Source organism: Plectropomus leopardus, chromosome 2 (assembly GCF_008729295.1).
Source record: "Plectropomus leopardus isolate mb chromosome 2, YSFRI_Pleo_2.0, whole genome shotgun sequence".
Lineage (NCBI taxonomy): Eukaryota > Metazoa > Chordata > Actinopteri > Perciformes > Serranidae > Plectropomus > Plectropomus leopardus.
In genome coordinates, this window is record NC_056464.1 from 22,807,393 (window position 1) to 22,828,292 (window position 20,900).

The 20,900-nt window shown below is 39.1% G+C and overlaps 1 protein-coding gene across 4 annotated transcripts in view; it reads right to left on the minus strand.

The window, feature by feature from the left end:
• Positions 1-12,133: 12,133 nt before the first annotated feature.
• Positions 12,134-20,900, minus strand: part of tox2 (TOX high mobility group box family member 2) — a 143,852-nt gene continuing 135,085 nt past the window's right edge. For all 4 annotated transcript variants that reach the window (XM_042505458.1, XM_042505442.1, XM_042505450.1 and 1 more), the window contains 4 exons: positions 19,487-19,567; positions 14,343-14,753; positions 14,105-14,253; positions 12,134-12,758 (listed from right to left, as the gene is read on the minus strand). In XM_042505458.1, the coding sequence (XP_042361392.1) occupies positions 12,716-12,758; positions 14,105-14,253; positions 14,343-14,753; positions 19,487-19,567 (684 nt within the window). In that variant the 3' untranslated portion in view covers positions 12,134-12,715. The remainder of the gene's footprint in view (positions 12,759-14,104; positions 14,254-14,342; positions 14,754-19,486; positions 19,568-20,900) is intronic.

Genomic DNA, 20,900 nt, shown 5'->3' on the forward strand with positions numbered 1-20,900 from the left:
CATCAGGGCACCCTTTTATTCTTTCCAAATGTAGTTATGAATTTTAAAGTAGACTTGTATTACTGGAGGAGAGAGGTGTGTGATCAGAATACTGAGCAAAGCCCAGATTGGAATTCCTTGTTCTTGGAGCATTGAAAGGGAGACTGTAGCCGTCAACAGGAGGGGTAAAAAAAAAGAGAGAGAACGGGGGTTAATATTGGCAGCTGGTGATGATGAGCATACTTAAGTTTGGTTTTTTTTTTCTTTGTTTGAGACAGTGGAAATCATCCAGATTGCTTTCAGAAAGGTGTTACTTCAAAACATTGCACAAAATGAGTGCATAATACAATGGCTGTGAGGAAAGTCCAATAAAAATGCACATTTCCTGTAGTCTCCCATGCTTTCTAGGGTTAAATTGCTTTTTTTTCCATAGCAACACCATCATATAGACTTTCAAATCTACCAACACCAACCAATCTTGCCTTCATTTTTTGGTATTCATGAGCATATGCTCCTGTGTGAAGTCCCCTGTCAATAAATATGCACAGTCTTAATTGTTCCCATCGTAATTAGACTACAGTTCTGTTCTTTTTGGCTCAGGTGTATGTTAAAGCTCTTTCTTTTGTTTGTGGTTTGGCACCTCTGATGATTTCCATGACAATCATTTGAGTGAGCGAGGAAGCGAGAAAAGGGGAGAGAGAGAGAGAGACAGAGAGAGAGACAGAGACAGAGAGAGCAGGATAAAGAGAGAGAGGTGAGAAACAGTTGCTGGAATAAAGCCCCATCTCAATCTGAATAGCTTATTAATAGAGCTGGTCCCAGGCAAACAGATGGCAGCTGCCAAAAACAAACACAGAAATCACAGAAATGAAAACCCTAATTCAATTAGGTGGGAAGCATTCCTCACTGCAGTTATTGAGCAGTTTCCATTAATTTGATAATCCTTTTTTTTTTTTTTTTAAGAAATGTATTAAAAAGTGCCTTTTTCAGAATGTTCTCCGCTGTTATTATCTAAGGATGACAAGCAGAGAAAGAAGAGGCCGTGAGCTGCTTGTATGTGGGTGTGAGAAGAAAACAGGATTTAAGTCATTACTGGCTCACAGTTAATAAATGCAATTAAAGTTACTAATGAATGATAAAAATTGCAGTGCGTATACTACAAATTTATAGTTCAGGTTAAAGTGTCCAATAGATCAGTGAGTAAAGGTCTGGGCTGTTCACAAATTACAATATTACCACCTATAAGAGTGAGGATAGAAAAATCAATAGGTTTTTGGAGGTTACATGTGATGTTGAGGTTTATCCATTTCTTAAAAATAGCATGCTGTGTCTTCGTCTTACGGATTGTTTCAAGGCTATCCACATTTCGGCTTTGTCTTGGGATTCAGCAGACAGGAAACTGTAGAAGGTATTGAAAACATTGACTCTGTAGCCATGCAAGTGTTATGGCTCTTGGGATATTTCAGTCAGCCAGCAGGCCAACATTGCTATCTCAACAGCTATTGGATGGATAGCAGTGGACTCTGTACATTTATGGTCCACAGAGGGATGAATCCTACCACTCATTTGGGATGTTATCAGCCCATTAAATGGCTGTTATTTGTGGTTTTAAACCTTTGGGTCAGTAAGGGTCTGCTACACCTACCGGTAGGTTCAGAAGGGTGTTATCAACCCATTTAATGGCAGTCAAGTATAGGTGCCAAAACTACATAGTAAGGTTAAGAAAAAGATCATAAATATTAGTTTAACATGCTTGAACAGTCATGCTACCCCCCAACTGCCCAATCCCCCCCCCCCACTGCAATTCAGTTTTATTCATAAAGCCCAATATCACAAATCACAATTTGCCTTAGAGGGCTTTACAACATATGACACCCCTCTGTTTGACCCTCACCAGGAGAAAAGTCCCCCCAAAACAACCTCCATAGGTGGACTTACTTACACGTGGGAAAAAGTCCTGTGGCCTAATAATGATTCTTTCAACCTGGTGGGTGTGGCAGGACTTTAGTGATGACGCATTAACAGCTGACACAGAAGGATACCTAAACCATCATAAGCAGATGTGCAAGGCCACAGACAGAGCAGCATAGACAAGTTGGGGTGAGAGCATGTTGCAGAGACCTGGCAGATTTGTACATTCAAATCTTTTTATCATTAGGTTGATAAAAACTCGTGTGGCATTATATTTATCTAAAAAAAATACTGTTGCATATAATTTGCAGCCTGTAGCCTAGGGCTGTATGTCCAGCATCCATCCAGCAGCATCCAAAATCCTTACATAAGGTTAGATTTGCCATGGCTGAACCCAAAAATTCAGTAGAATTTTAGTTTCAAGAATTCTCCTACATACAAGACTCTGAGGTCTCTGAAAACTTCCCCAATCTGAGCCATGCTGCACATGAACTCCTGACCTGTCTCACACAGCAGCTGCCCTTCTCCATGGCAAGGCACCTCATCATTGAAAAAGAGATTCTTCTGCAATTCACCTATTCTACTGACAAAATTCAAAGAAAGGATGGGTAACACTGAGAAAAAAGCTAAATGCTTTTAGCTGAGCACTAATATTTATTTGTAAAACCCACACGTTGTCACCGCGTGGCCTTCATCAGGGTTTGTGTGGCAGCACCTGAACCCTCTGCGAATGATTTAGCCCAGGATGATCCTTTGAATTGAATCCCAAGTTAGAATTCAATCCACAATTTTTCACCTCCTCCAAACCTTTTAAGTCAATTTCTTTAAAACCAGGGAGACTGATTGAAAACACTTTGGAGTGACAGAGAGTATCATCACTTAGAGGAGAGACAGAAAGGGAGAAAACTCAAGAAACAGAAGGAAAAGATTCAGGTGTACTTGATTCCAGTGAATGCAGATGCACCTGACAAAAATAAATGTCCCTTGGGAATAAAGAAAGTTTCTGTCACAGACATAAATGAAGAGTGATTGGGCTTATTAAAGCTGGAATGATGTATTGGATTTGAAAATGAAAATTGCAAACAAGCACAAAATATTACAAATTCTGCAGGTAAATAAATACTGTAATTGGTAAAAGAGGAAAAATAGCTGACATACCATGTGTCAGACACAATGGAGATCACGGTGACTGAACAAGACAATCCAGTTTGTCCTCACTTTAATTTCCATTGACTTAGCATGCAAATTAACAACAACTCAGACAGATTTCACTTCTGTCAAATTTTACTTTAAAAATACCAAAAATGTGGCAGTTTTACAGAGATAAAGGGAGATAAAAAAAAATCTCCCATCTGAGTTAATTAAAATCTTGGGCGTTTGGTGATGTCATCTGTAGTTTATTCCACAAACCAGATGATGGTGGTTAGGAAGTTGATTATATCATACTAGTTACTAACAAATACAGACTTTATATAAAGATGGATGACATGACAGCTCCCCAAACATAAAACTACAACATCGTGACCACCCTCTGGTGGCTGGCTGCAGTATAGTTCATAAACCAAATGCCTTTTTTCTGAAGATCGTTTCTGTCATTTTAGGTAGGTCTCATCACACTGATGTATGTCCAGATTTTCGCTATAATCAACTTGTGATTGAGTCGGGTGGGATCATCATTGTGCATACTCTGACTCCATATAAAGTTACGTACAGTAGGCTACAAAAGAGAAAATTAATTCTTGATTCATTTTGATGAAAGTTTATTTTGGGATACAGAGTAGCCTACAAGTTCAAAGAGCTTTACTTTGGAGAACAAAGCCAAATACTCACTTAAAATTTGTAGCATTTAGCAGACTATCATTTCAGAAAGCGAGAGAGAGAGAGAGATTTGCCCTTATCCCAACACTGGTACCAACAAAATTTAACAGTTTATTTAGTGTAAGAAATGTCATTGCAAAACACGTGAAAAACATTTGAAATGAAGCCTAGTTTCTTGGGTAAAATGTTTTTAGTCAAAGCAAAAGACACAATTGCTATCTCGTGTGTTGGGTCAAATGTTGGGTAGCTACTTGCCACTGCAAGCATTCTCATGTTTTAGGTTTTTAAACTTCACTGGCAAAAGATTTTTCTTCCAGAAGAAATGGAGATTGAATATGAATGTTGTGATGCATTATTTTTATCAGCTGAGTACCATTAGCCAACATAACAAGCCTGTGGTAATCAAGAAATAATTTACGTAAAACCAATATCTAAAAATAACAAAACTGTCCTGCGTGGCTCCTTAGTTGTTTAGAGTGCAGTAATTTCAGCTTTATAGCTGAAGACTAACTCGAGTTTTTGGGAGATGTTTGGAATCACGAGCGTTGATAACAGCCTTAATGTTGTCTTACTCAAACAAAAATTGAAAAACTTGTGTTTCGTTTTTGGTGTAAGCATGTTTGAACCATGTTTCATCATTCCCTTTTTGTATGTTGTTGAAAGACGGATGTGGTCTGCCAAAGGACCACTATGTATTAGTTTTTAAATGGCACACTGCATAGGTGAAACTGCAAGAGCATGGGAGAAATTGATGGTCTTCTCTGCACAGAGGAGATAGCTGCAAAAGCTTGTTTTTTCTGCACTAGAAGTCATTAATTGCAGTTTGCTGCTATTAGAGGATTATGGAAGAGGAACATCTCATAATGCAATCATTAGGTAAACAGGAAAGAGCATTTTCAAAAAGCCATTTATTGCCTTTATTTTCATAAATGCTTTGTTGATATCCCATGTTTGTTAATTAAATGAGTAAGTTGAGCAGTGCTGTTTAAAAGGGAACAAGTGTGCATTGTGAAGTTACATTTACTGTATATTGGCAAAGCATGTTCCACAGCTTGGTTGCTATGGTGCTGATTTTAAGAACATGAACCTTTTTCACCAACCAAATGCTAGGACTGTCTATTATACAACATGCCAACATGTTGCACTATATTCAATTGAATCCTTTCCCAATCTCATCTTCAAGCCTATTTAAATAGTGTTACATACCATGTGCATGACAGAGCTGAATACCTTACTTCCCGAGTAACTATTTTGTATTTTCATAACAAGCCTTTAATCCCAAACATCTGGACCAGAACCTTGTTACACTAACACAACCATTTCTCTCTAACACTCTCTCCAACATGCAATTATTGGAGGATCTAAGGTGCAGCATGTGTGGGCGATATTGCTCAAATAGAGCAGCTGTGGCGTTTAACAAACATCTGAAATGACTGCATATGGTTGGTCCCGTTTTTGTAGCTCCAGTGTGAGGTGATCCAGGGCATAAAGAGACCTGACTTTCACAGACGACTGCAGGGGTGATGAGAAAATAGTTATGTGTGTGGTTCTCAATCTGACTCATCTCCACTTCAAGTCAAGACTTAAGAACTGCTGAGATGGAGAAATGTGAGGCACTATTATTTTACCTCGTAGTCAGTGAGCGCAGTGGTTTCTCTTCAGGGATGTGGGCTCCTGCCCCGAACAGCCCAAAGCCAAATGAGAGAGAGAGAGACTTCTTATCAAACACTAGTCTCTCTTCCGGCCACCATTTGCTTAATGCTTTCTCTCAACCACGATTTTTTCCATGGGTCCATAAAGATCAAAAGTGCAATATCAGCCTGTTCACATCACTTTCTCTTCCAAGTAATGAAAAAAAAAATCAGCTGGACATATGCAGTTTATAGAATATCTCATTCATTTAACATAATCAGATACTTCTCTCAAAGATACCTCAAAAAGAAAAGAAAGTATGTAATTTGCTTTTTATTTAGCATTGCTTTGTTTTATGTTATTTAAAACATGCAAAACGAAAGCCTTTCTGCCGTTCCAATCCAACAAAAACCACCACCACCACATGTTTTAGTTGGATTATTACATGGAATCGTGATTGATAGTTTGAATGTTTTTGCAAACTTTAACATTGTATGACCTTATTTTATGGCTACTTCTGCTTTGAATTCAGTTTTTATGTTGTGAAACACATTTTGTAATAAGAAAAGTCTTTTTTATTTCTTTATTGGTATTCATTGTTCTGTTTAAATCGCCAGTAACTATTTTTACTATTGTTGTAGACAAATTGAACAAAACATTGACATATTACCTTTAAAGTTGATATGGCAAACCAAACAGTGGCCAATTCACATACCCAGAAGACACAGAGAAAAGAATTACCATAATTTTAAGTTTTTTTCTGGCCACATGAAAAAGTCCTGTATTTGCTCTCCTTTGAGCTCTGTTTTTGGTCTCACCCAAGTAGCGCACAGTTGGTTTCATATGAGAAGCAGTCATCACAAACAGCTTTGAAAAAGGGGCACGCACTTTGAAAAAAAATACATGGCAGATGATTGGATTAACCATTTTTCCAACGCCGTCTGTCACAGGCAAACTTAAACCAATCACATTAACTGAGGCCGCTCAGGAAATAAGCAAAACCTCTTTTCCGATGAAAAAAGCTCTCAGTGCTTGTCTTTGGCCTTCTTTTATTCAAGAAGTACTCTCATGTTCTGATATAACTGACGACGCTAACCTCTTTATGAGTCGCCATTGTTGTGTTGAACAGTCGGCTCTCCGTGTCGTCACACGCACTTAAACCTCGGCTATAACTGCCTAATTGGTCCAACAAATACATCACTTCAAGCCCGACAAAACAGACCGATTTTTGTGTGATTTCTTGATGTTAAACCTAAAACAGCTACCTGCTGAAAACAACACATCGAAAGTGATGAGACTGATTCAAAATAAAAGCTGAAAGACACTAAAGATTCTCTGTAGAACTGAGCCGGTGATAACTCTCACTGGTGTTGTTACTTTAAGCAACTCCTTTCACACACAAGTATGAGATCATTTTTTATATATAGTAATACTGATTATAGCTGCTTTAAGGTTAGGGAACTGATACAATTTGGTCAGGAGGGGATTTGTTAAATATAATGATGTATAGTCATTTTATTAATTATGGACCACTAACAGAAGCAACTTTAGAAAATTTGAAACTGCATGTTGGCTATGTTTTGTGCAGACACAAAGGGACATAGAAATAAAAGGACAATCCAGCAGGAAGCACGAACAAAATACTCAGGCAAGAAAGATAAAAAAATAGACAAATAATTGCTAGTGAAGAGATTCTGTGGGATCACGGGCCACTCCACTAAAACTAAAATGTATACGTACCATTTGCCAGCTTGTTCAATTGTGATTTTGTGTGTTAGTCACTTTTAAAAAAGTAGCGGTTTTGGACATGAGTTGTCATAAATAATACCATATTCTAATGATCCTGCAGTATGTGAGGGAAAGTAGCCAAATTGATATTGAGGCATTTAAATTTGGTTTAATCCAGTCATAGAGAGAAAATCTTCATCACTTGATGTTTCACAATGAATCTGAGGGGGATTTTATATGTGAAAGAAAAATTGCTCCCCTGGTTCTTTGACAGACATGGCAACCACTTTAAACAATAGATTATTTGTGATATCAGAAAAACAGGAAATGGACTAAATTTGGCCAACACAGGCAGCACCGTAATGGTCTTCAAAACTGACATAACATATATTCTGAATTATGTAAATATCTACAGGTGTGAAACCACAAGTGTGCTTTTTGCCTCAGGTGTTATGTGCTACGTGCGTTGTCACCCTCAGTTTGCTGCAGTTTTTTTGAGCATATGTTATGAGTAAGTTGCAACCATCATGTCAAATCATGAGACCTGTTTGTTCCAAAAAGAGGTCTGTGATGAAATAACTATTATTTGACACTTTTCCTAAGTTGCTAAATATGCCAAATGAAAAGTATTACAGGATAGATTCTGAACATTTAAAATATTTAATCCGCTGGCAATATTGTGTTTTGTCGACATACTAATTCATTTTGTGCAGTTCAGTCAGCATAAAAAAGAAACCTTAACTGATTGTGAACACAAAGCGAAACCCATTTCTTGTTAAAACCACCCACATTTCCTGCTGTATGTTGCTCCACCGCAGTACCAAAGTTGCAACTGAAACGTTTTGCCTGTATGCTACAGTAACTGGCCTGTGAAAGGCTTTGTGTTCTTGGTGCTTTCTGCGTGTTTGAGCCTTTAGTTCACCTATAGCACTGACCTTCTGGCCTGCATCACTTTAGAGAGATAAGCTCCAGCTAGCTAGTTGTCTCATGTGGTCAGATTAAACCATATTTATATGCATGCTCAATCGAAAGGTGATGGTACATTGCTTCACCACAACAATGAGCAAATATAGAACATTTTAAGAAAATAAAAGGCTTTAGACAGGGTGTATCTTACTGTTGTTGGTGGAAATTTTCCACTGTTGGCTGAGCGACTCCACAGACAAACACTCACACACGCTGAGGTTGACCTCATATTCATCATCTGCAAACATGCTGAACCTGTTGTATACGCATGGTGTTTTTTTTAATAATCAGTTGCATACATAAATAAATAACTAAATAAATAATGGTCTGGCAACTATGCATACAATTCCCAATTCTGGAAAACATTTTGTAGGACTTGTTTTACTAAATCACTGAGCATTGTCCTAAAATGTTAAATTTTTAGGACAATGCACATTTTCATTATCAATTAAACCTCAATAAAAAAAAGTTTGGTTAAATGAAAAATCCTCATAGACAAACTAAAACCATGCGTGTTTTCACTTATTATATAGCACAAAGACCTGATTAAACACAAAATAGGGCGAGGATGAATCTTTAATATAATTTAATGTAAGTTTTAATGAACTATTCTAGCTGGACTAATAAATAAATCTGTAGTCATTTCAAAACATACCAAAGCAATCAGAGGCCAGGGGATTTTTTGTGTGTGTGTGTATGTTGATAAGTGCTTCTCTATTGTAGAAAACTCTTGCTTCAACAGAAGGGGCCATGGTGTTGAAAAAATAGAAAAATATAAAGTAGCAAGGATTTGAGGAGCTACTGGCTGTTGCATCTATGTGCGCTGCAGTCGTCATAGCATTATCACAATGCATAATGTGCACGATGCAAAGGGCATTGAAATTTCAGCCAAATGCAGCAAAACAAAAGGTTTGAACTTCTTAATTAACAAACAGATTCCCACTGTAAAACAATGAAACTATGCAGTGGCTTGCCAACAGGATTGTATTTCATATGCACAAGAGAGGCTCGCCCGCAATCATATGCAGTCAGCTCAGCAAGAGAGAGAGACCGATTTATGTTTTTTACATGTTAACTTTACAACACCACCATAAATATCTGATTATCCCACTGCACACATTTCAAATACCAGCCAACAGGCCGGGTTTACAAAATCATCATTGCAACTCTCATACAGTAGCTCGTATTTGCAGAAACGTAATGCAGAAGGCCAAAGACACCAAAAAAAAAAAAAAAAAAAAAAAAAAAAAAAAAAAAAAAAAAAAAAAAAAACACACACACACACACACCCCAACACACACACATACAAACACAAATACACACACACACACATGGTCCTTCAAACTTAGGTTTTGGCAAAAATTGCAGACAAAAAAAAAACCCCAAAAAATTATTTGCTTTTCAGGGCTTCTGTAAAAAACATTAAATGTGTTAGAATAACAGGAAAAATTCTTTAATTAAATTTTTTTACACTTTTGAATCAGAATTAAACAGTGAAGATTTTTTGCATCATTTTTATTTTGCTCTCTCGATGGATACCACACCAAACCCATCTTTGTCAACCAGCCTGCTATAACCGATACCATCCATTTTGTCGCTGCAGTGGTCTTTTAGATTCTATGGAAACCAACAAGACGGCTGCATTCACCTCCTCTCAATGGCATCCTCCACCATAAATTGTAGCTTTTCAGTCTCTGTTGGCCTCATGACTTTGACTCTGAGACGAGGGATGGGATTAAGGGCGCTGACAGGGAGTGTCAAAGTGATACTGTCTTCTCATAGTATTTACTACAGTATTACTACAGACAATGACTGCCAGCACATGCGTGGTTGGCAGTGAGAATAAAGGATATTGTTACCATGTATGCACTATAGCTAGAGAGGAGAGGCAGCACCCAAACACAGAAAAGAAATAAAAACACAAATATTCATACAAACACGTGACGTACACAAAAGGCGCAGACGGAGCTGTGTGGCTGCACCCAAAACCTCTTTTATCTTGCGTTGCATTAAGAATGTATGACTGTGATTTTCATATAATGTGTGTCATATCACAAAGTGGCAGGTTCTCCAATTGTCCAATAATGATCTATTTGCCAATTCAATACTATTGAGGAAGAGACGGCAGGCAGACGTAAAATGAATAAAACATTGAATAGAGGGATCGTGACAGTTCCATTTCAATCTCTCCTTCTCTCCCTCTCTCTCTCTCTCTTAGAAAGTCTCCAAAAAGACTTGTGTGCAATTGGGGTAAAATCAGTACTTGGACGGTTGCCTGAGTTTGTGTGCACATTGCATTTCTCTGTTCTCTTTATCTCACACTAGACGCCTACGATGCACCACTTTCACAAGCAAAGCAAACGTCTTCTCGCATCTGCTCTCTTGTTTGTTAAGATAGTTTACTGGCAATATCCACGCTGGCTGGTGTACTCTGTATCCATGGCTAATTAGCTAATGCCATTGGAGCCCTGAGCTAAATATAAATATAGGATACAAATGTGACCCTCTTAAGCGCAAACACACTGTAAGGTACAGTACGTTGGGGGTGTTGGTAGATCTTTAAAACAACGATTATTGTCTCTTTTTTTTTTTAAAAAAAGGTGTGATAGTCTCATTAGAGACAAAAAAAGTCTGCAGGGAAATTAAAAGGCATCAGGCTTAATCACTTTTAAACTTTTTTTATTATGCAGTTTGAAATAAAAGAAGCGTTGTGACACAAACAGATGCTGCTGGCAAGGGAAAAAAAGAGCAGCATCCAAAAATGTAAAAAATAAAGAAAAAAAAAAGATCATCGTTGTGGTCATCATCATTTTTATCAAACCAAAGGAAATCTAACAATAAAATAAAAATACACCTCCATTGTAAGAAGCAAAAGTGATCTAATTTCTTTCATAAATAAGAAAACCTGTTAAATGGCTGATGGGCAACTAGAGCGAAAACAATATATCGATAACCATTTAAAATATTTATCATTACTGGCTTTACAAATAAAATAACTACAATTGGCAGGGTTTTTTTTACACAACTTAAAATGTTATAGTTCTGTAACAACTAAAACTGAAATTATGCTACAGTTATGAGATAAATACAGATGTCTTTGTCAGCAAAATGCATTTCTGTTAATCACACGAAAAGTTAAAAAGATGAGATCAACACAACCAAACACCAAGTAGAAACTTATAAAAATCACTGTAATGTGGATGTGATGGCTCCATTCACATATTTCATTACTTCACTTCTGCATGTCGAGGAGACAAAATTGACATTATGGTCAGACAAAATAAGAAAAGGGAGGTGGGGGGGGGGGGGGTCATTTTGAGGCAATATCTTTTTTTCCCCTCCACCTGCAACATTATATCTCATTTTATCTCACAGCGTTTCTTTCTCTCTTTCTATCTCTTTCCTCTCTATCTCTCACCTGGCTCTTTCCATTTAATGATCTGCAGGACACATATTGTGTATTCAGTTTTAGATTGAACTTTATTGGAAAAAAACACACCAGTGAGCACAGATTTAATGCAAGAACGAGAGTGTGAAATACTCCTCTGAAATCCAGCTGCACAAGGCTGTTAAAATTCACGAGAAAGACTCGACACTCGAACACTGAGACACTCTTGCACGCAAGTGTGTGTCCGCGCACATACACACATACACACTCGACTTCACACGCCATGAATGGGGTACATTCTACCGTCCAGACACACACACACACACACACACACACACACACGCACACACGCACACACAAAATGACTTACATGTAATATTAAAGAAGAAACAAATCTATCTGGACTTCCAATTCCCAATTTGATCCCATAAAAGTGATATTTACAATCACACTGTGACAGCTCAGTAGACCTCAACAGGTCTTTAATATTAAAAAAAGATTCCTTTTTGTTTTGTTTCTTTTCCCCACCCAAGCTTTTGTATCAATTTGCAGGCCCTTAAGCAAAGCTACCATAACATCAAAGCCTGCGCTGAACCTACTAGAAGTTAATATTTTTCTACAGTATAGGGCCCAACGCTTATTGGCAAAAAAAAAAAAAAAAAAGAAGAACAATTTTGCAAGCCAGAAATAAATAAAACAGCAACAACAACAACAACAAAAAGGGAAAAAAAACACAAAAGGAAATTAAAATGATTAAAGAAGAGGAAGAGTATTTTTTTCTTCTCATTCTAATTAAAGCTGGATGGGGTCCCTGAGGGGACTTTTATAGTGACACAGAAGAGGAGTGCTCTACAGCCCAGCCTGTATCGGAGAGGGCATAGACACACAACTCAGAGGAGGGTGGGAGCAGGAGGGAGGGCGAGGGGGGCCTCAATAAGTGCTTGGCAAATTTTAAACAGCAAGAGGACTGCTAATACATTAATTGGTACAGACAGCAGTCATCTAGTCAAAAAACTCTGGTCACAAATTCTTCTAGAAACTGAGAGAAATAATAATTACATTGACAAAAAAAGGTGGCGGTGGTGATTTGGGAGGCAGAATATTTGTGTGTGTGTGTGTGTGAGTGTCTGTATGTTTGTTATTGTATGTTAAGTGTGAACTGTGTGTAAGTGTGTGCATCAGAGGAGGGTTGAGGGGATGGGGTGAGCGGGATGTGGGGGTGGGTGGTGGATTTTGGGGCGTGAGAGTAGACTCCTCGGTGTCGTATTTGTCGACAGAGCATGATCTTCAGTTTCAGGTGAGGTAGAGTGGCTTGTCCCTGCCAATCATGCTGCCACTGGAGAGAAAAAACCAAAAACAGAAGCAGAGGTTACATTACGAACAAAGAAACAGCACAAAAGAAAAGAAGTATTCAAAAACAGAAGAACAGAAGAAGATAAGCAATGTTTTCCTCGTATAGTGAATACTTTTCATTCCCTGATGGCCACAATTTAAGCGGAAAGGTCCATTCTCTTAGCTTTGTGCCGTGCTGCAACGAAGCCCTTCAGATTAAATAAAACATTTCACAGTGGTGCAGCATGTTGAGCAGTGCTGCAGCTCGCACATTCAAGCTTACCCTGGCACTAGCGACTAACTCAAAGAAGAAGAACAGCGACTGTAAGTGTCCGCAAATTGGGAAAACTATGAATTATGGAAGCTCCCTGAGCACAGGACAAAATCAGCCGCCATTTAGCAGAGAAAGTGAAAGATTGTTATTGCGATGTTATGCCAATGTTATTGTTAATAAAGTGCAGCTGCTGAGCATGTTCTATGTCACACTAAAAGCAGAAGCTGTTGTTCATTTTGTTCTGCAGTGCTGACATGCTGTCTAAAATCATGGCATGATGCCAGCGTTGTTTGGCTCTGTGAAAAAATGCAAAGGCAGCATGAAGGAGGGACTTAGTAGCGGCCCTACAGCATGATCACTGTGTGATGAACATATTATACTATAGCTGACCATTAGCATTAGCAGTATTGTTCCCTTATGTTTGAGTTGTTAAATTGGAAAAAAATAAAGACTTGGGGGTGGGGGTTGGCGTTGGGTGCAGATTTTGGCGTCCCCACTCGGGGTTGTGCCCTAGGCTGTCACCCATGTTGCCTATAGAAAGATCTGTCACTGAAGACGAGCACTATAAACTTAGAAAATCTCCCACTGCTGCAGAACTACACAGTCTGCCAAACCATTTAGAACAATAACAGTGAAAACTTGTGTTAGGAACATCTGGTCTTTTTTTTTTTTTTTCCTGCTGTCTGACAAACACATGACAAGCTCTATTATCTCACCATTACCTCTCCAGCTGTCTCACTGGAACGGAGCTGACAATTTTCAACACTCACACTGTGAAAGCAGTGGGAGACGTTTGACGAGACTATATATGCTTATTTCTCAGGGACCTCTGGTCTAAGACTCGGATTGGACTGTAGCTATCTGACAAATTCTAGCTGAAAAACATCAATGAAAATCTTGGCATTTACTTTTTCACATCAAACAGTAGAAGAAAATGTCCATTTGGTTGAACTCAATTAATTTCTCGCCATTCAAACTGTCCTTAAAGACACAGCAGTGTGATTTGATGAGTTGCAGTAACAAAGGTCATTGTGGAAAACAGACTGTTGGAAGCCAATAAAACGGTCTCCACTGACCTGCAGTGGTTGCCACACTCCCGATTGCAGTATTCACTGTCCCAGTCATGGCTCTGAGCCACTCCGGGGCCTGGACCGGGGCCAGGGGCTCCTGGAGACTGGGAACCCCCAATGCTCTTCTGATACTCTGACTGGAGGTGAGAAAAACCCTGCAGAGAGAAATCAGAAAATTAATCTAACATCCTAAAACTGCTAAAATACTCCACAGCAGCATGTGTGTCTGAGTTTGATGCCATACCTGCTGCCCAGGAGGTGGGGAGTGAAGAGAGGCCTGCAGCCCCATCTGGTGAGAGATGATTGGCTGGGACTGGACCTGCTGCATGCGGATAGGCTGGTTGAGGAGCGAGCTCTGGTGCAGGGAGAGCTGCTGGTGGGGGTGAAGGGGTGGGCTGATCTGGAAGGAGGAGGGGGGAGAGGCACTAATGCTGGGCAGCATCTGCGATTGGCTGAGCGTCTGCGACAGGGTGTGGCGGGGAGCGTGTCCTGCGTAGCTCTGCAGGTCGGTGAGAGGGAAGGCCCCGGGCCCCAGGTAGGGCGACGACGGCTGGGGGGGAGGTGGCACGCTGTACAGGGGCGGGTTGGCTGGCATCATATGTGGAGAAGCCTGGCTTGTTTGGGCACTTTTTGTCTCCACAGGATCATTATATGTCTGGAGGAGGAGGAAAGTGGTCATTCTAACAATAATTCAACCTTAAAGATGATTCCAATTTGTTGCAGCATGTATTGTACTTTTGTAGCTTTAGTTTTACATAGTGACAGGTCTCAGCTTTTTCTTTGACATAGAAATTATGTCCAAAGATACAAAAATACTGTAAGACCAAAGCTGTAATAAACTGGAATAATCTTCCAAGAATAAATCACATATTCAGTAAAATATTAACAGAGGGCACCTTGCTGAAGGGTTTATGTAATGGTTAGGACTTGAATATTTAAGATATTGAAATCTGAAGGAGTTTTTATTGAAATGCAGATCTGTAAAATTTTTATTATTTCTTTTTTGGTGTAAAATATCTGTAGCAGTTTTCCACTGCTCTTCCCAGAATCACACAGTATTGCCAATATATTGACCCTGTGTCCGAATTGCTCATAATAATATGAACATTATACTATCAGATGTGCAATTTTAGTACCCAAATATGGCAGCAGAACAGGGACAGTATGTTTTGGCATCAAAAATAAATTTGGCATAGAAAAAGGAAACACTGGCAGAAGAAAAAGTTCAGCTGAAAAGTAAAACGGGCACAAAACATGATTTTATTTCATATACATTTTTTTTTTGATTACAATTGTCAGATTTTTTTTTCATGTCCCTTTTTTTCAGTTTTAACTTTTTGGCATCGTTTTGGCATGGAGAGGACCAGTACAGCATGTTTTAAATATAATCTGCACATTAAGGAGAGAATGTGTCTTATGGACTCACAGTCCTTCAAGAGTGACAAGGACAAAAAAGAAGATTTTTCTTTTTCTTTTGATAAACACATTGTAAACGTGATTGGGATATGGCCAAAAACATGTTTGGTGAAATCAGTGTCACTTTTGGCCACCAAATTCTAATCGGTTCATTGCTGAGTCCAAGTGGACATTTGTGCCAAATATGAAAAAAAAAAAATCCTACAAGAAATTCTTGAGATGTCATGTTCACAAGAATGAGACAGAAGAGGTCACAGTAACTTTGACCTTCAAACTATGACCACCAAAATCGAATCAATTCATTGTTGAGTCCTAGTGGATGTTTGTGCCAAATTTGAAGACATTCCCTCAAAGTGTTCTTGAGATATCGCTTTCACCAGGATGAGATGAAGTGAATGGGCTACCCCCGGTATGGAGGCATAAAATATATATATTTTTTTGCCCTTTTCAGGGCCAATGTTTACTTTTTAAATCCCAAATTTTATTTTCAATGTCAAAACTTACTGTCACTGTTCTAGCTCCATAAAATATAGTTTGAGACATATATGAGCATACAACAGCTGATGGAGCTGATAGTCACTACCTGATAAAACTGTCCCATAATTCTCCAGAGAGAGACGACACTCTCGGGAAAAATGTTCAAAACAATATGCCAGAAAAGCAAAAGAAAATGAGCAGCTGCCATCAGCAAATTTAGATTCAAAGACAATTTTTTTTTCAAGGGATAAATTGAAAACTGGCCTAACTCCTCTTCAAGAAACTTTAATTTGGTGTGAAAATTAAGATGTAAATGATATTGTAGCAGCGAGCTCTAACTCTATACGATACATTTGTACTTGTGTTTAGCTGCAGTGGTTAATACGACCCACAGTCGCCACTCTGCTCCTCCTCTCTTTATTTATTCCACACAAACCCGTGTTGATGCTGCGAGACCCGACACACACATTCATCCTGCAGGTCTCTCTGTCTCCCCTTCTTTTTACGAGGTGGCGTATGTATGAAATACATCCAGTGTTTCTCATTAACTGTCAGACGGGCCGGAGTGATGTGTGGTGGTCTGCTATTTAGTAATGGCTCACATCCATCCCTCTGAACCCATGAAATAATCAATGGAACGGGATGGAGGGATGGATAAAGGAGAGGGTCAGATACATTTGCAGGGTCAAGTGGAAAATGAAATACTGAAGAAATGGTGTGAAGGGAGTCGGGACGAGTGAGAGGATGGGTGTGATTTGTTTCACCTTATTTTATTTTAGGGGGACATTTTAGGCTGATGTACTGTGGTACAATGATTTCATATTCATCAGAGGAAATATATGAACGCTATGCGAGTGTTAAATGAGAGTTTGAAACATTTATGAAATCTGTGAAATTCACCACATAGTTTCTAAAATTTAGACTTTTTTTTAAAAAAAAAATAACATTCTGTACTTTGGAGTTTTAGGATTGAGATGAACACATACAAGTGCCGAGGCGCACAGTGGGAAGCAATCAAACTTTTGTTTTTTCTTCTTCTCCCAAACAAACTGAACACACGTCACCAAACAAAAAGGCAACAGGTGCACGATAAAGATGTGAATCCTTCAAATGATACTCCAATTACCTCCAATTCCACCCGCCCCAATTCACTTTGAAAAGACTCCTTCATTGGTAATTAAAAAAGAGAGTCGCGTTGAATCATGAGATTCAGCCCCACATTCAGATTGGCTGGTCTTGAATGAGTGAAGGGGAGGTGGAGGGGGGGTTGTTGCAGGTTTATTTTTGTTAGTCAGTTTTTTGACTGGCAATCTCCCAACATATAGTATCAATCAAGCCTCTGTATAGGAGCTCTGACATGAATGTCTAATTGCACCAAAGACAAGAGATGAGAATAGTCTTTTTAGTTGAAAGTATGCCACAGTGAAGAGGCTGATGAATTAACTATTCATGCCTTAATCAAGGTGCTTGTTTTCGGCCCATGAGCGTGAGAGGAAGTGTGGCGCTGTGCAGGAGGGGGAGGAAGGAGGACGGGGAAGAGGGAGGGGGAAGAGGAGGAGCTTGGGATATGCTAATGCAATTTGGAGTTGTGTTTCGAAAACAATGCGGAAACACTGAAATGAAATGCAGCGCTCCCACAGATTTAAAACACCCCTGTGCTGTGATAACTATTGTGTAAGCCTCAAAGATGTACCAAGAGTTTGGGGAATATATTATATCAGCTTTTTGAAGAACTTTGTGGATCTTATTTTTGTAATTTACACACTTGGGTGGAAAAGTGTTAAAGGGATAGTTTAGATCGTTGTGTAACTTATCCATAGACAGTATTATTACATATGTAGATGGCGGTCAGCACGTCCTCAGTTTGCAGAAACAGGCTGAAGTGCGACGCTGAGGTGAAGCAATCTACTGCAATGGATTAAGCAACAAAACGTATTTTAGCCCCTTATAAAAATCCCACCTTAAAAAAATCAATATCAGTTTAAGTGTACCATATATTGATATTATTTAAACTACTTTACTTTAATGTCAGACAGTGATTTCCAATGTTGAAATGAAGCCGTTTTATTGCTCTCTTCAGAGCCAGACTCCATTTAAAAAACAGCGATTTAACATCGCTAAACACAGGGGCTGCTGGTCTATCGCTTTCTCAGGTTTTTTTTTTTAACTTTATTTTATTTTGCGTTATTGTGTGAATTTAGTGTTTTAAAGGGTTAGCTCACATTAACCAAATTTACACAATAACACACATAAACAAACATATCATCCGGCAGAGTTTTGCTGTCTCTTGGGCTGTTACGCAAACTACAGGCTTTGCTTCCGCATTTTTGTATTTCCCGCCAAAGAGTATAGAGCTGGATGAAGGGACAGACCCGCCCCCTTCTCTGTCTCTCAAACTCAAACTGAAATCTGATCGGTAAAACTAGGCAGCAATGATTAAATATATATTAGGATATTGTAACTGCACTGCCTATTTTTCTCCTACTGTGTTTTCAGAAACATATTTTAACGCCCTGTTCAGCTGTAATAGCAGGAGTTTGTGAACAGGAAGTGGGCACCGTGCTGCTTCCTGCACAGTAAAAACAGAGACAGGAAAAACTGACATCAAATGGTAAAAATATCAAAGCAGGATTACTGACTGCCTTACATATTTCTCGCCTCAAATATTTTCAGAAATATGTCTTAGCCTACTGTTTAATTGCAATAGGAGATTGTTTGTTACCGTTTGTCAGCCCACCGGCCACCATTGTGTCACAAGTCCACATTACATCATCCACCAGCACGAGCTGTTATTGGTCTGGGATGGGTAGTTGTAAGTTTTCTACCTCTTGAGCAAAATTATACTTTTTATCTGTTTTCTTTGGTCATGTAGCACCAATTTCAGAAGTTTTTGCATCGTTCTACTGCAGAGATGGATTAGTTTTATGTGAGGAGCCTTTTTATATTGGTAAAATACTTCTTTAATCTGATAATTTTTTTGAGTGGCTAAATTACATTTTGTTGCTTAGCTTCTGTGTCAGGTCCATGTAATACGCTTACTATAGAGAAGTACCTCATACAACTGCACGTCAAACTATCCCTTTAATGTTCTAGGCTAAACTGAAGTAAGTAAAGAGAGAGCAGTAGTTGTGAGTAAACCTCAGCCAACACATTAGTGGCCCATCAGGGAGGACAGAAACACCAGGAGAACAGCAAATGATAGGTAATGCCTACTTCTACTCTGACATGTGCACACTGATGAGCGTGCACACACAGACTGTTACTTTTCATTTCTCCCCAGGTTGCAAATTGGGTGTGTTTGAGGCCTAATTTTCACTGTTCTCCTCTGAGCACACACACACTCACATGCACACACAGATATGCAACATACTAACCCCTCGGTGCAGCGAGTGGACCCTTTCCTTGGAATAAGAGTGAGAGGAATTCTCTGTCTAATTTATCATCCCTTATATCGCCGCTGACCCATGTATATCAAAGATGTGACCCCGTGGTTACCTTGGAAACCAGACTGGCTCTGTAGGCGGCCAGGGCTTTCAGGTACTCCTTCTTAGCAGCCTCTGTTTTCCTCTTGTAGCTCTGCAGGAGCAAACACAACAACAACAACAACGATTCATTACAAGGTGATGACCAAAGGCTAAAGTGACCCTGTGGTCCACGCTGACTGATGCGGATGAGATTTGGGGAGTCGTGGTGTGATTGCGTGACCCCGGCAGTGTGATGAAAAACATATTAAATGCATTCAAGTCAAGGAGATTTGACCATCTGCATCATGTCGCTGCATTTGAATCATTTATTTCTTGGAAAATGTCCAGAATGAAATGCGGAGAAAGCTTGTGTGCACTAACGTGAAAATGGAGTTAGAAATATAATGGAGCTAAATGAGGAGTGAGAAACTGTTTGTCATTTTGTGTGTTGCTTTTCAGCCTCTTCCTCTATTAAGGCTGCTGTTGCTCATCTCTTAATCAGAGCTGATGTCCCAGCAAATCATTCAGACGAGGAGGAGGAGGGAAAGAAAAAAAATAAAAGAATTCAAAACAGCATTAGCAAAGAGGCAATCTCAAGCCTTTTGAATGAACCTCAAATGATGCGTTAAGACAGGGAATTCAAGTTAATGTCATCACATGTCACTCACGGGCTCTTTATAGCTGCCACTGGCTTTTTGATGCGGGGAAAACAAGTCGCAAAAAAAGTCCACCCTGAGGAAGACTCAGATCTCGGCTCCTCTCTGGAGCGTTTTAATATGAAGGGGAACGCGTGTTTGTGTGTGCGGTGGATAATTACTGATCCTCAGTGAGAGACTGTCTGTGGCTCCGTGGACGGGGTCATTTCTTTCAAAGAGGTGGGGTAGAATAACCATTATGCATTCATGTGTTGCCAAATGCACAAAGGCTGGCAGCTGCTAACACATACAGTCAATAAACAAACACACATACACACAGAACAGCAAACAAACCGGGACGGAGACGGATACAATCTCTTGCTCAAACAGCTGATGTTTATCCTCTCACTCATCCCTATTTACAATATTATTATTATTCCCCCTCCATGATATACATTCAGGTATTATGGAACAAGACAGAAACTTAAAAAAAAAATACAGATTTTCTTAATGAAAACAGACAATTCCCCTTAAGGAATGAATTGCAGTTTTTTTGTTTTTTTTTTTAAAGTCACACCCTTACCCCTCACCCCTTAAATATTGATAGATCCATGGCTGCCTCTTTAATGAACCCCAAACTTCTCCCAGCAGCTTTAATTTCAAATCAATTTAACACAGCTAATGATTCGCGCAACGACGGATACTTTTAAATAAATTACCATGCCTAAGGATGTCTAATTATTCCAAAGTGAGTGGATTCATTAGCAATTGAAGCCGTCAGAGGCTGCAGGTCAGTATGAATTAAAAATA